The sequence below is a fragment of the Engraulis encrasicolus genome, chromosome 15 (assembly GCF_034702125.1).
Source record: "Engraulis encrasicolus isolate BLACKSEA-1 chromosome 15, IST_EnEncr_1.0, whole genome shotgun sequence".
Taxonomy (NCBI): Eukaryota; Metazoa; Chordata; class Actinopteri; order Clupeiformes; family Engraulidae; genus Engraulis; species Engraulis encrasicolus.
In genome coordinates, this window is record NC_085871.1 from 49357292 (window position 1) to 49372016 (window position 14725).

Below are 14725 nucleotides of genomic sequence, written 5' to 3' on the forward strand. Positions count from 1 at the left end.
ATTTATGTTTTATACACTTGAAACGGGGTCAAATTGACCCCAAGGAACACGGATGTAACCTAAATGTGTACAGCACTTAGGGGAAACATTTTTGCTGAAATTTCACTTTTATCACATTCATCCCATATATTTAGGAAAAGTCATCAAAGATGAGGCAGAAGAAATATGTACTTCATGTATTTTTCAGGTGTTAAACATTGAAAGGGGTCAAATAGACCCCAAGGATAACAGGAGGGTTAAGGAGCGAACATATTCTGAACTAGAAATGCATTCTCACAGAAAATGCTGGAAGCGGGCTTGCCTTTTGGGGCAGAGATGAAACAAGGTACTATTGAGAAAACAAAGCTAAAAGAAATCTTGGAAAAACTCCATCCACCCAGTCAGAAGTTATGGGCCAAACAATTCAGCCATCTTGGATTCAGCCATCTTGAAAGTGTTGTAGCTCTGCGTTTTGGGGATATACTAAATGACATACATGGTATTTTAAGTTGGCTAAGGAACACTGCATATGATATCATTTTGAAAATCAACATGGCTTCGACTGGGGTTCGAACCTCCAACCCCCATATCCCTAATTCAGCACATTTGCCATTCATACTAAATGACATACATGGCATTTTAAGTTGGCCAAGGAACACTGCATATGATATCATTTTGAAAATCAACATGGCTTTGACTGGGATTCGAACCCCCAACCTCCATATCTGTAATCCAGCACATTTGCCATGCATACTAAATGACATACATGGCATTTTAAGTTGGCCAAGGAACACTGCATATGATATAATTTTGAAAATCAACTTGGCTTTGACTGGGTTTCGAACCCCCAACCTCAATATCTGTAATTCAGCACATTTGCCATCCATACTAAATGATATACATGGCATTTTAAGTCGACCAAGGAACGCTGCATATGATATAATTTAGAAAATCAACATGGCTTTGACTGGGATTCGAACCCCCAACCTCCATATCTGTAATCCAGCACATTTGCCATGCATACTAAATGATATACATGGCATTTTAAGTCGGCCAAGGAACGCTGCATATGATATAATTTAGAAAATCAACATGGCTTTGACTGGGATTCGAGCCCCCAACCTCCATATCTGTAATCCAGCACATTTGCCATGCATACTAAATGACATACATGGCATTTTAAGTTGGCCAAGGAACACTGCATATGATATAATTTAGAAAATCAACATGGCTTTGACTGGGTTTCGAACCCTCAACCTCCATATCTCTAATGCAGCGGCATGCATTACCACTAAGCCAAGCAGCTAACTGTCATACACAGTCCAGCAAGACTATATTAGATTGCATTGAAGAGCTGAACAATGGCCTTCTAGAATGGCTGCTCGCACCTGCTCGTTAAGAATAGAATCTTGAGATAGTGGCAGTTAAGATGGAATCCTTCATTGGGAGCACCTGTTCTGATACTAACTGACAGTTAGTATTGAGCCTTTAACAGGGGAGAAAATGAGAATGAGTTTTTTGTCTTTACAACATCGTTGTAAAAAAACTAAAAGGAGTTGGCACGTGTCCTTTTCACAGATCGGAGTCATGCTTGTGATCTCTCTAACAGTCTTTGAATGAAGTTTATAGGTTAAATTTTTCAGGCACAAATGGACCTCCGTGTGGGACATGCGCTGATCTCTTGAAAAATGCACTTTTCCAAAGACTGGGATTCTCCATAGAGCCAGGTCTGTTTTTTTTACAAACCTGCCATTTAAAAAGTATTGGGAGTTGGGAGATGAAACTTTGACAATTTGGAGACATCCCATAGAGCTCGCTAACAACGCGTCAACTAAACTTCTAGGTGAAAGTGTTGATGTTTTATGGCCGAAAAAGCCTCCTACACTCTAATCTTTAGAGTGGCGGAACTTTGATTCATGGAGGTTCCACCACTATTTTCAATGGGGACCCAGGCTTTCACAAAATCGCCAAAAACGGGAAAACGACAAGAGACACGGAGAAGCCTATAACTATACGCGATCTCCAAGCCGAGCCGGTCGTTTTAGTGTTTGAATGGTGTCTCTATCTCGAAAGGTCTAGGAGGAGATCCCTGCACAAGACCAATAATAATAATAAAGAAACAGGACTTAGAGATTACTATAAACGGGCCTTGCTCTGCAAGGGCCATGCTTTGCATGGTCCTTGCTCCGCAAGCCCGCTTAATTAACCATTTAATCTAAATCGGGTGTTCCCAAACTTAACCATGACAAGACCCCCCATATAGCAGTAGATTCCAGCCAAGGTGGGGGTGTGGGTCTTGCCACACTATTGTTTTCAATACATCTCCTATCAAAATCATAGACGATGTCTGTGTGTCAGCACCCTATTTAGATCGCAGAGATGCATATATGTGAACTCCCATTGGGATATATAAAAAACATGAATGGTAATATTTTTTTTGTTTATTTTGGTGTACATTAACCCTATCCAGACTGGGGGGGGGGGGGGTGCTAAAAGTGCCCGCACCAACTTTGACGTCGTATAATTCCTTAACGACTTAAGCTATGACTACGAAACTTTGTGACTTTTCCTAACATTTAGTTGGCTACAGTTAGGTAACGAAAGATTAGGTTTATCATTTTTTCTGTTGCCATGGCAACGGTTTTCTGACAGGTATGTCTGACCAAAAATCACTTAACCATATCTATGACGCCATATATTTTCATATTTTTTTGTTATTTCCATTAGCATCAGACACATTTGTGAGCATTTAAGTGGTTTGAAGCATGAAATCATTACAATTTAAGTGCATTAACTAAATTTGTTGGAAAATCCATTATGGCGAGATTTTGGACATAATAGCATAATGATGTCATAATGACGTCATAATAATAGATAATTACACAAAAATTATGTCATTCATTCAAAAGAGCCCCCGCCCCCAGGCCCAGGAATTCCGAAAAAGCCCAGTCTGAATAGGGTTAATTATAAAACTATTTATTTTGTTTTGCTATACTTTTTCTGAAGTAGTAGTTCAGATACATCGCGCTCTTCCGTGTGTAGACAAGTGTAGACAAACGTTTCGGCTGTTGCCTTCGTCAGTGTCTCCATATACTTTTTCTTCCAACTTGCCGCAGACCCCCACTTTTAAATCACAATCTAAATTAGTATAGTTGAATTCCATGATTGAAGTGAGATTGATCTCGATTGATCTATTGATCTCTATTGTAAGTCACGTTGGATAAAAGCCTCTGCCAAATGTAATGTAATGTAATGTAATGTAATGGAGTAAAATGACTTCAAGATCATAATGTTGTCCAGCCTGAGTTTTAGGTAGATTATGGATGTGTGGCTGATTTTAGTACTTTATATTACCACATTCTTTACAGCTCAATCATGTTATTTAACTTTATATGTTGATATACAGATCATTAAAATCTTAATACCTTATTTTCAACAACACAGTTACTGCCTTTGTAGGGCAGAATTTGACTCTCCTCAGTGTTGCAATTACTCCATATGGAGTTGAATTTACACATTTTTACGGTGTAGTTTTTAATCAGCTCCCAAAACAAATGTGAGAATAGATTAAATAGATATTTTACATCTCGCCCGATATGAGTCTCACCTCAATGTAGAAGTCAGTAAGTTGTTTTTAATCATGGGCAGTCATGGGTAAGCGGTTAGGGTGACAGACTTGTAGCCCAAAGGTTGCCGGTTCGATTCCCGACTCGCCAGGTTGGTGGGAAGAGTAATTAACCAGTGCTCTCCCCCATCCTCCTCCATGACTGAGGTACCTTGAGCATGGCACTGTCCTGCCGCACTGCTCCCTTGGGGTGGCATTAGGGCTACCCCCTTGCACGGGTGAGGCATACATGCAATTTAGTTGTGTGCTGTGGAGTGCTGTGTCACAATGACGATGGGAGTTGGAGTTACCCAGGTGGGCTTTAAAGGCTTTTGCTTTGTTTTTTTTTTTTTTTTACTTTGAACTGTCATTATATTCGCAAAGCAGTACATAAAATAGTAGAGAAAAAAGTTAAAATAGTCCATTACAGAGAAAGGTTCTGTAGCTCCCACCAAATTGTTTACAATTTTTCAGCAAGGGTTCAGGGGTGTGGGTAGCTACCCAATCACAATAAGCTATACGTGCACGACTCCGCTGGCATTTTGGAGGATACTGAGGGAGAAACAGGAAGTGGAATACTTCTTTATATTTTTGGCTAAAATTGGGAATTATTTAGAGACGGCAGATTTAGCACTTTTTAACTTTGGGAATTTTGATAATTCATTTAATGCAGCATGTTAGCAGTGATGACGACCCACCACTAATAAACATTCTAAAATTAAAATGGCGTCCAACTTTTGTACACCCCTTTTAAACTGTTATTTTATTACAAGAAAACGGAGGTTATGTATATAACCATGGTTCTATGAGTTCCGGATGACCGCCAGGCGGTGCTTTAGCACTGAATGATCCATCGCATGCTCATGCAGGTCGAGAGTTAATAACAAAATTGTCACTTGTGACCCGGGTGACGCGCATGCGCATTCCGTCCTACTCCGGAACTTAAGGCATGCGTGCCCCGGAAGTCCTCGCTTGGCAATCTTCTCGTCAGTATTCCGAGTGACAGCCAAGGCCTGGCGGTCATCCGGAACTCATAGAACCATGGTTATATACATAACCTCCGTTCTATTTCGTTCCTACTGACCGCCAGGCGGTGCTTTAGCACTGGATGACTAGTACCAACATGGTCACGAGGAAGACCAATGCACCCAGTCTGAAGGCTTATGTAGAGCCCCGCAGCGTCGCCGTGGCCAGGGAGTTGCGAGTTGCCACGTTGATCCTGTAGAACCGGGCAAACGTACATATTGACGTCCAAGATGTAGCAGCACAGACGTCGGGTAGCGGGACTCCCCTCAGGGCTGCCCATGATGTAGCCACACTCCGTGTGGAATGACCTCAAACTCCTTGAGGTACCGCCCGGCCACTGGACGTGCATGCATATGCAATGGCATCCACGATCCACTACGACAACCTCTGCTTGGATAATGCCTGATCCCGCCTACTCCCCGAGTGGCAGACAAACAGGCAATCGGACTGCCGAGACCCGGAAGTCGTTCTCAAATAGCACTCCAAGGCCCGTACCGGGCAGAGCAGGGTATCCCGTCAGCTCGTCGTCACCCACCTTGGTGGGAGAGTCGAAGGCCACCAGTCTGAGAGGGACGTTGACAGAAGACATCGGTAAAACCTTAGGCAGAAACGAGGGGTTGGGCCATAGGGTAACCCAAGAGCCCTCAGGGCCCCACTGCAGACATTCCCGGCTAACCGAGAGGGCATGCAACTCACCCACTCTCTTGGCCGAAGCCATTGCCAGGAGGAAGGCCGTCTTCAGAGAAAGCCACTTGAGCTCAGCGTCCTCGAGAGGTTCGAAGGGCGCTCTGCGTAACGCCTCCAGTACCAGGGGCAGGTCCCACGGTGGTGTCGGGGCCCGGCGCGGCGGCCTCAGCCGTAGAGCCCCCTTCAGAAAGTGCTTGACCAGCGCATGCGAGCCCACTTTCAGGCCCTCCACTTTGGAGCGCATAGCCGATATCGCCGCCGTGTACACCCTGTTGGTGGAAGGTGCAAGACCTCCGTCAAAGAGGGACTGCAGAAATGTAAGGATGGCTGGTACATTACAAGTCGTCGGCTTCAAGTCCCGTTCACCACCTGTTCCTGTACAAGGCATTGGTGGAGGGTGCGCGAGAGTGTGAGATGGTACGCGCAACCGCCGGATCACACACTGCTAGCATGGGGTCGGGCCCCTGAGAGGCCACACCCACAGTCGCAGGCAAGCCGGGTTCGGATGCCAGAGCTGACCGTCCAGTTGAGAGAGGAGGTCCATCCGCCGGGGGAGGCGCCACGGCCCCCTGTCCAGCATGCTGTATAGCACTGGAAACCAAGGCCTCCCGGGCCACCGGGGAGCCACAAGGAGGGTCCGGTGGCCGTCTCTCCCGATCCGCTCCAGGGTGGGTAGTATGAGAGGGAGTGGCGGGAAGCGAAAAGGAGTGTCCTCGGCCACACGTGAGCTAGCGCGTCCTGGCCCAGTGGACCCACAGGCTGCCCGAGGGAGAACCACAGAGGGCAGTGAGTAGTTGTGAGTGAGGCGAAAAGGTCCACCTGCGCCAATCTGTACCTGTGCCACATGGCCTGTACCACTCCCGGATGTAGCCTCCATTCGCCAGGAGGAGGGTGACCCCGGTACAGAAGATCGGCAGCAGAGTTCTGAACGCCGGGCAAGTACATCGCCCTCAGGCTCAGAAGACGCGGATAGGCCCAGGGAAGCAGCCGCTGCGTCAGCCTCGGGGAGGACCGGGACTGTGTCCCCCCTTGGTGGTTGATGTGGTGCACCACCGATGTATCGTCTGACCGTACCAAGACATGTCTCCCCGCAAGCCAGGGTAGGAAATGCTTGAGGGCCATCATGACCGCCAGTAGTTCGAGGTCGTTGATGTGCAGCAGTTGTTGTTGAGGGCTCCATAAGCCGCGAGCAGTCCTGCACTGCCATACCCCAGCCGACCAGAGAGGCGTCTGTGTTCAATACTTCTCTGCAGTGTACAATGAGGCCCATGGGCACCCCATGAGTCAGGCGGGAGCGCCCCCTCCACGGACGAAGGCAGAGAATGCAGCCGGAGGAAACTTTGATCCGCCTGTGGCAGTGGTGCTGGGGGTGCAAGCCTAGAGCGTTCACCCACACTTGCAGAGGCCTCAGTAAGAGTAGGCCTAGAGGGACAATGCGGGACGCCGCAGTGAGCATACCAAGCAACACTTGAAAGGAGTGAAGGGTGTGGGACGTGCCTCTACGGAATTGGCTCACCTTTTGGATGATGGCGTCGACTCGTAGGTCGGATGGGCGTGCAGTCATCTGCCGGGAGTCCAACCGGATGCCAAGGAAGACAGTCTCCTGCGCCGGTGTCAGTGAGCTCCTCTTGAGGTTCATGTAGATGCCCAGTGCCGCGACGTGGGCAAGCAGTCTGGCCGAATCCTGGAGTGCCTGCTCCCTGGTTTCCGAGCAGAGGAGCCAGTCGTCCAGGTATGGAAATACCCGCAGCCCGCTGCTTTGAAGCGGGGCGAGCGCAGCTGCCACAACTCTGGAGAACACCCAGGGTGCCAGGGAAATGCCGAACGGCAGGACTTTGAATTGATAGGCCCGTCCCTCGAAGGCGAATCGCAGGAACTGTCGATGCCGAGGCGCAATGGGCACGTGGAAGTATGCGTCGGTCAGGTCCACGGAGGTGAACCAGTCGCCCTCCCGGACGCCGGACAGCACATCGTCCGTGCGCAGCATACGGAACCTCAAGGTCTTGAGATGTCTGTTGAGGGGCCGCAGGTCTAGAATGGGGCGAAGCCCGCCCCCTTTCCTCGGGATAATAAAGTAAGTGGAATAATACACACTGTCTTGTGAGGACGGCCCGAGTTCTTCTATCGCCCCCTTGAGTAAGAGGGTCTGGACCTTCTGGCGTAGGGCCAGGGCCGTGATGTTGTCCCGGACCCTGGTCACCCGTACCCCCCGGAACTTCGGCGGTCGGGACAGGTCCAAACAGGTGTCCCAGGACCACAGGTAGTGAGCGGAGGGCCCTCCTATGAGGCTCCGCCAGTGGGGATTGTGCCAGCCAAACTTGTCGCCGTGCCAAGGTCATGTTGGACATGGCTCTGCCCTGCTCCCGCGTCATGTAGGCGAACGCCTGCAGTGCAGCATCCGAGAGGTCGAGGATTGCCTGGTCAACTTCAGCCGTCTTGAGGGACTGGGACAAGGCCGGCAGGACGTGGGACATTGAATTGCTAATGCGGGCCGCGCACGCAGCCGCATCATATCCCCGGCAAAGGTAGCCGTCAGGGGGCAGCGGGCGTCCGGCCTCAGAGCGTCCTCTGGAGAGATGATCATGGCGGCTAGCGCCGGGTCGACCCCCGGCATGGTATCAAGGCCAAGTGCTGCGGCACCTTGCATGCTGGCCAACGCCCGGTCGTCAGAGGTCCTGTGCGCATAGCGTCTAGGACCCGCCCAGCAACGTTGTAGTTCGTCCACATAGGGGGCGGACGGGGGCACAATAAGATCCACAGGGGTGGCGGGCAGTTGGAAAAGCGCACTCCTGGAGGCCGGCCCCGCCGCCGGGACATCAAGCCCCAACTGGGCCAGGGCCATCTTCAGGGCAGGTCTCACCACCGACCCCTGAGCTCTCACAGAGCTCCTCGTGGAGCTACGGCCGGAGACAGGGTCCTCGTCGCCTTCACCACCGGTGCTGGCCGACCGACCGTGCCACGCATCGACACCCGCCAGGTTCTCCGAAGCTCTGGTCGAGATGACATCCTCACCATGGACCGGCTCCATCGGGGACAGCTCCGGCGGGACCGCCGGAAGTGCAGCCTCAGCAGCAGACACCGCGGTGGCTGACGCCGTTGTAGTCGGAGCCTCAAGCCGCTGCTGGAGCAGGGCCTTGAGTTCCTCCAGCTCGGAGGCCATCTTGTCCATCCTCTGAGCGACCACATCCACCTTGGCGACCTTCACCGGAGCCTGGAGGGAAGGCTCGCGTGTGCGTCGCTTCTGAGGGCCGCCATGCCAGGCAGGCTGCCGCGCTCTCTCCACCCGGGCAATCCTGTCTCTCCGGGTGGGCACACTCAGAGACATGCAGTGCGTACAAGCCGGTTCAGTAAGTCCCTGTCGCTGGTGGTCGAGGCCAAGGCAGTCAGGACAGTGCTCGTGCCCGTCCTCGGGGTCGAGCGGGGCACGACAGTCCACACAGATCAGGAACATAACGGTAACAGTAGCGGCCGTAGGGGCGCAGACACCCACAGGCACTGGAAAGGTTACTTTTAGGGGCGAAACCACCCTCAGTAAATGATAAAAAAGCCAGTAACTGCCGTAGGGGCGGAACACCCTCGGTCAGAGACCGCAGTAAAACGCAGGAAAATAGCACAAACTGCCGTAGAGGAGGAAACACCCTCAGTCAGAGACTGCGGGAAAAACAGTATAAACTGTCGTAGAGGCAGAAACACCCTCGGTCAGATTTGTTAGGTTCAAACCCTTAACATTTGTAAATATGAAACACCTGAAATGAAAGACACAGAGAATCCTTAATTAAGTTTCAAGCCGGCTTGGAGAGCGAGTGGGAAGAACCGTCATTGACCATTTTCCCCAGTCGTTCTAACACTGAAATATCTCCAAGCCTTATTTATTGAAGGATTGTCCCTGATTACATTTTGGTATCTCTTCCCGCTAAGGAGGGGGGCGTTCACCCAGATAGAGATGAATTCATTCACACACACACACACACACACACACAAACACACGAACACACAGGCCTTGGCCTGCCATGTGGAGATGCAACTCTGTTGTGTTTGGGCATTCCATTGTTCTGGTACAGATAAAGTCCTCGCACAGTCCAGTAATCTTCTGCTTAGCCTTGAACAGGAATTCTTGAATGCGAAAAAGGCACATTTGTGCCAAGGCAACATGTTTGCTCTCATAAAGAATAAAATACAGTTCCAACAGAGAGACTGCAGTAAAACTCAGGAATATAGTATAAACTGCCGTGGAGGCGTACACACCCCCGGTCCGAAATACATAGAACGCCCAGTCTTGACTCACGGTAAAGGGACACTGTGTGAGATTTGTAGTCGTTTTATTCCCAGAAGCTATGCTATCCATTCACTAATGTTACCTTTTTCATGAATACTTACCATCACCATCAAATACGAAGTATTGATCATGACTGGAAAAATTGCACTCTTCATACACGAAAAGGGGGATCCTCTCCAGGTCAGCCATGTTGGATTTCCAAAAATAGCCATTTTTAGCTGAAAAAATGAGTCCACTTGGACCACACTAGGGAATAGCCGTGTAATACGTAGTAGACTGCCATGTCAAGACCAAATTTGGCAATAGGCAGCTCAATGTCAATAGGCAGCATAGTTGCAGTACCCCTTTTTGACCATTTCCTGCACAGTGTCCCTGTAAGCTTAATTGTTCTGTTTTGTACAATAACAAAAACGACACTGAATGAGTGGAAATACGGTAGGGAGTAGTAGTCAAACTGTCGAGGAGGCGGAAACACCCCTGGACAGCAATAATTAACCAAAACGGAGCGGGGACACTTTCAAGTATTGATAACCGCAGCGGAGGCGGAAACACCCCCGGAGAGAAATAATCAGAAACGGTCACTGGCGTGTAGGCGCAGACACCCTCGGCCAGGAAAATCTCACTTTGCATCCAAAAGGGCAAAACTTGATCGCAATCGGGAGCTGAGGGGCGAAAACACCGACGGTCCACAACACAGACAACGTGTAACAGTCGAAAGATAACAGTAGTGTAACACAAGAAAGTTATAAACAGAAAAGCAGTACCAGCCGAAGCGGCGGAAACGCCACCTGCGTCCGTGGGTAGCCCAAGGCGAAATCACCCACGGCCAAACAAACCCAGAATACGACTGTTACCGAGCGTGAAAAACTACTCAAGGCGTTTCAAAACACAAAACACAAACGACCGCTACAGGCTAACAGGCGAACGCACCCACAACAGAGCAGAACGCAGCATCACATTAGCCACAATGCTAACAATACCGAGGCGCCGTCAGGCGTGAACACCTGCGAGACGCGCAGCTAGAAATCCTCCGCAGGGCGAGAACATTAAAACGCCCGAAGGCAGCAGTACTCACCAATTTCGAAGGTCAAAATTGCATTCACAGTCCAAAGGAGGGCGAATAATACCGCAGCTCCCTGTAAAAACATAAGACTGGTAATCGGAACGCAAAGTCTCATCATCAACAATAGCGAGGCGCCGTCAGGTGTGAACACCTGCGAGACGCGCAGCTAGAAATCCTTCGCAGGGCGAGAACAAGAAAACGCCCGAAGGCAGCAGTACTCACCAGTTTCGAAGGTCAAAATTGCATTCACAGTCTAAAGGAGGGCGAATAATACCGCAGCTCCATGTAAAAACATAAGACTGGTAATGGGAACGCAAACTCTCATCAAACCTGATGTATCGCACGAGAAGATGAAAAGCGAGGACTTCCGGGGCACGCATGCCTTAAGTTCCGGAGTAGGACGGAATGCGCATGCGCGTCACCCGGGTCACAAGTGACAATTTTGTTATTAACTCTCGACCTGCATGAGCATGCGATGGATCATTCAGTGCTAAAGCACCGCCTGGCGGTCAGTAGGGACGAAATAGAACTATATGAATATACTGTAAGATACAGGTTTGGAATAAACTCAAATATCTACATCATTGCTGGACAATAAAATGTGTTATTCTGAAATATTCTAATGAAACTGCAGCAGTTTATGTTGACATTTCACATTTCATGTTATAGCCTGACTTACCAGGATAATAAACAACAATCTCCTTGATGGTTGCAATAACATTGTGAAACACGTTTGTAAAACACTCTATAGTCAGTATTTATTCAAGTAGCAATATATACGTAATGTCAGTGTGTGTCCTGTATTTGCCCCTTTGATGAATTTCTGCCCATTTGATAAATGATCACTCTTCTCAAATTTCCAAGAGGATAGCAGGGATGTGTAGAGTATATACATGTACATGTGTCTACCTCAACTCCCAGGGCTTGCAGTCTGGATGGCACCCAGCTGAAGATGACACGTGCAGTGATGACCCCTGGCCTTGGCCCTTCAGCGTCAGTTGTGCGAGACGTGAGGAGTGTGAGGTCAGGACAGAGGCCAGACAGGAAAGGCTCTTCCCTGACAGGGTGTCATCCAGCCTGGGAGAGACATCAGGTTATAGTTAGTCAACTTACGTGTTAACCCTATTCAGACTGGGCTTTTTTGGCATTCCTGGGCCTGGGGGGTGGGGGGCTCTTTTGACCCCCCCCTCATAACTCATGAACGGAATACGGTATGACCACCAAACTTTGGGGAGATGATCTACATATGGACATCTATGAATGACATAATTTTTGTGTCATTATCTGGTATTATGACGTCATTATGACATCATCTGATTATAATGGACAAAATCTCGCCATAATGTATTTTCCATCATATTTAGGTAATGCGCTTAAATTTTAATGATTATATGTTTCAGACCACTTTAATGCTCACAAAGTTGTGTGATGCTAATGGAAATAACAAAAAAAATATGAAAAAGGAACAATAATGACACTTAGATCAGTGATTTTCGGTCAAACATACCTGTCAGAAAACCGTTGTCATGGCAACGGCAAAAAGGATAAACATAATCTTTTGGTACTAAACTGTAGCCAACAAAATTGTAGGAAAAGTCACCAAGTTTCGTAGTCGTTAAGGAATTATACAACATCAAAGTTGGTGCGGGCACTTTTAGCCCCCCCCCCCAGTCTGGATAGGGTTAAGTGTATATGTAGAAAAGGACTGGAATCGTAAAACAAAGATAGGAAGAAACACGACACCAAGCCAGGCACACACACACACACACACACACACACACACACACACACACACACACACACACACACACACACACACACACTCACACTCTCACTCTCACTCACTGTGCTGAGGTGGATGATGTGAACACATCAGTCAGCTTCTGAAGAATGTCATCTGGGCGGAGGAGTTCAGTCTGGTCCATCTCAGGTGTCTTGATGTACGTCTGCAGGTCAAACCCATTCAGATACTCTTCTGAAGTCTTAAACCTAAACTGTCTAGTCTGCCACTGTCCTGGTAAGAGCATCTCTACAGAAAGAGTTCCTGAGGTTCTGTCAATGTGCTCCACTACAGCATGCTGATTCAGCTCATTCAGACAGTAATACAGGTTGATCTGTCTGTCTGACCCACTCTGATATCTGTTACTGCCTCTATTAGAATAATCCCTGATGTTGTGTTTGACTAATTGCACTGTTGGCTCTGAGCTCTGTGAGTGGCTGGTGTTCTGTGGCATTAGCGGTCTTAAGAGTTTCTGATTGGACTCCAGAGAGAGGCCCAGAAGGAAGCGGAGGAAAAGGTCGAGGTGTCCATTCCTACTCTGTAAAGCCAGAACCACTGCAGTCTTGTGTAGGTCTTGAAGTGTTGCTGCTCTGAACAGAGCAGGGAGCTGAGAGGATTGCTGTTGGCCAGACAAGTTTCTCTCTCTGTTGGTGAAGCAGAGGAACACATATAACGCTGCAAGGAACTCCTGAATGCTGAGATGCACAAAGCTGAACACACTCCCCTGGTTCAATCCAGCCTCCTCTTTGAAGATCTGAGTGCACACTCCTGAGTACACAGATGCTTCTGTGACATCAATGCCACATTCTCTCAGGTCTTCATCATAAAAGATCAGATTTCCCTTCTCCAGTTGCTGGAAAGCCAGTCTCCCCAGCTTGAAAACCATCTCTTCATCTCTTCCTTCAAGCTCTGTGTACTTGCTGTTTTTATTTGTAACCTGAATGATCAGGAAGTGTGTGTACATCTGTGTAAGAGTCCTTGGCATTTCTACGCTCCCTGATCCATGTGATGTTCTCTCTACTACTGTAGCTGAAATCCAACTGAAGACTGGAATGTGGCACATAATGTAGAGGCTCCTGGATGACTTCAGGTGAGCAATGACTCTACTGGCCAGAATCTCATCGCTGAGCTTCTTCCTGAAGTACTCTTCCTTCTGTGGGTCATTAAACCCCCTTATTTCTGTCCCCTGGCTTACATACTTAGGAGGGATCAGACCAGCTGCTGCTGGTCGGGTGGTGATCCAGAGGAGAGCAGATGGAAGCAGATTCCCCTTGATGAGGTTTGTTAGCAGCACGTCAACTTGGACAGACTCTGACACATCACAGCACTCTGGATTTGAGGAGAAGTTAAGGGGAAGTCGACATTCATCCAGACCATCAAAAATGAACATGGGTTTTTGCTCTGAACTGGTGAAGACTCTTGGATCCTTTATTTCTGAGAAAAAGTGCTTGATAAGATCCACCAGACTGATGGTTTTGTCCTTCATCAGGTTCAACTCACGAAAAGGAAGTGGAAATATGAAGCCGATATCCTGATTGGACGTTCCTTCAGCCCAGTCCATAATGAGCTTCTGCACAGAGACTGTTTTTCCAATGCCTGCTACTCCCTTTGTCAGCACAATTCTCATAGGTTTTTTAGGTTTTTCTTTGGCTTTTTTAGATGATAGCTTGGCGTGTGCAAATGAGGGTTTGATTTGTTTAGATAATCGTTCAAAGACATCACTGCATTTGATTGGCCTGTTCTTGGCTGCTTCTCTCCAGCATACTTCCTCTATCTGGCTAAGCTCATGTTCTTCATCTTCTTCCTCTAGATCATCAGAGTCCTCATCTTCCTCTAGATCATCAGAGTCCTCATCTTCACCTACTTCTCTCCAGGATGCTCTCTCTATCTGTCTGACCTCATGTTCTTCATTGACCTCTCCTCTTCCCCCCTGTGTGATGTAGAGGTCTGTGTAGATCTCTCTGAGCAGTGTGGGGATTCCCTGATGTGTGAGTCCCTCCATCAGACACTGAGACTTCTTCAGCAAATGAGATTTGTGGGCCTGTTGCATTACTAAATGATCACAATGGAAGCTGTGTATGACACGCACACGCACACGCACACGCACACACACACACACACACACACACCAGAACACATTTGTGGCAAAACATGTTTGTGTTATTTATTAGTAAAACAAGGTCAACAGTCATGTGCAAAGCAAAAAGTGAACCAGATTCAGACACAGTGGCTTATAAAGTTGCTGCGCAGGACTAAAACAATATTGTTTGAAACTACTAGTGGACAACTGAAACACAAGTTATGTGTGCA

At 48.2% G+C, this 14725-nt stretch overlaps 1 protein-coding gene across 1 annotated transcript in view; it reads right to left on the reverse strand.

Annotated features, from left to right (window-relative positions):
• LOC134464319 (protein NLRC3-like) overlaps nt 1-14465 on the reverse strand; it is an 18218-nt gene extending 3753 nt beyond the window's left edge. Inside the window, exons 1-2 of the mRNA XM_063217786.1 lie at nt 12481-14465; nt 11545-11712 (exon numbers count right to left, since the gene is read on the reverse strand). Coding sequence (XP_063073856.1) covers nt 11545-11712; nt 12481-14465 — 2153 coding nt within the window. The remainder of the gene's footprint in view (nt 1-11544; nt 11713-12480) is intronic.
• Nucleotides 14466-14725: the final 260 nt, after the last annotated feature.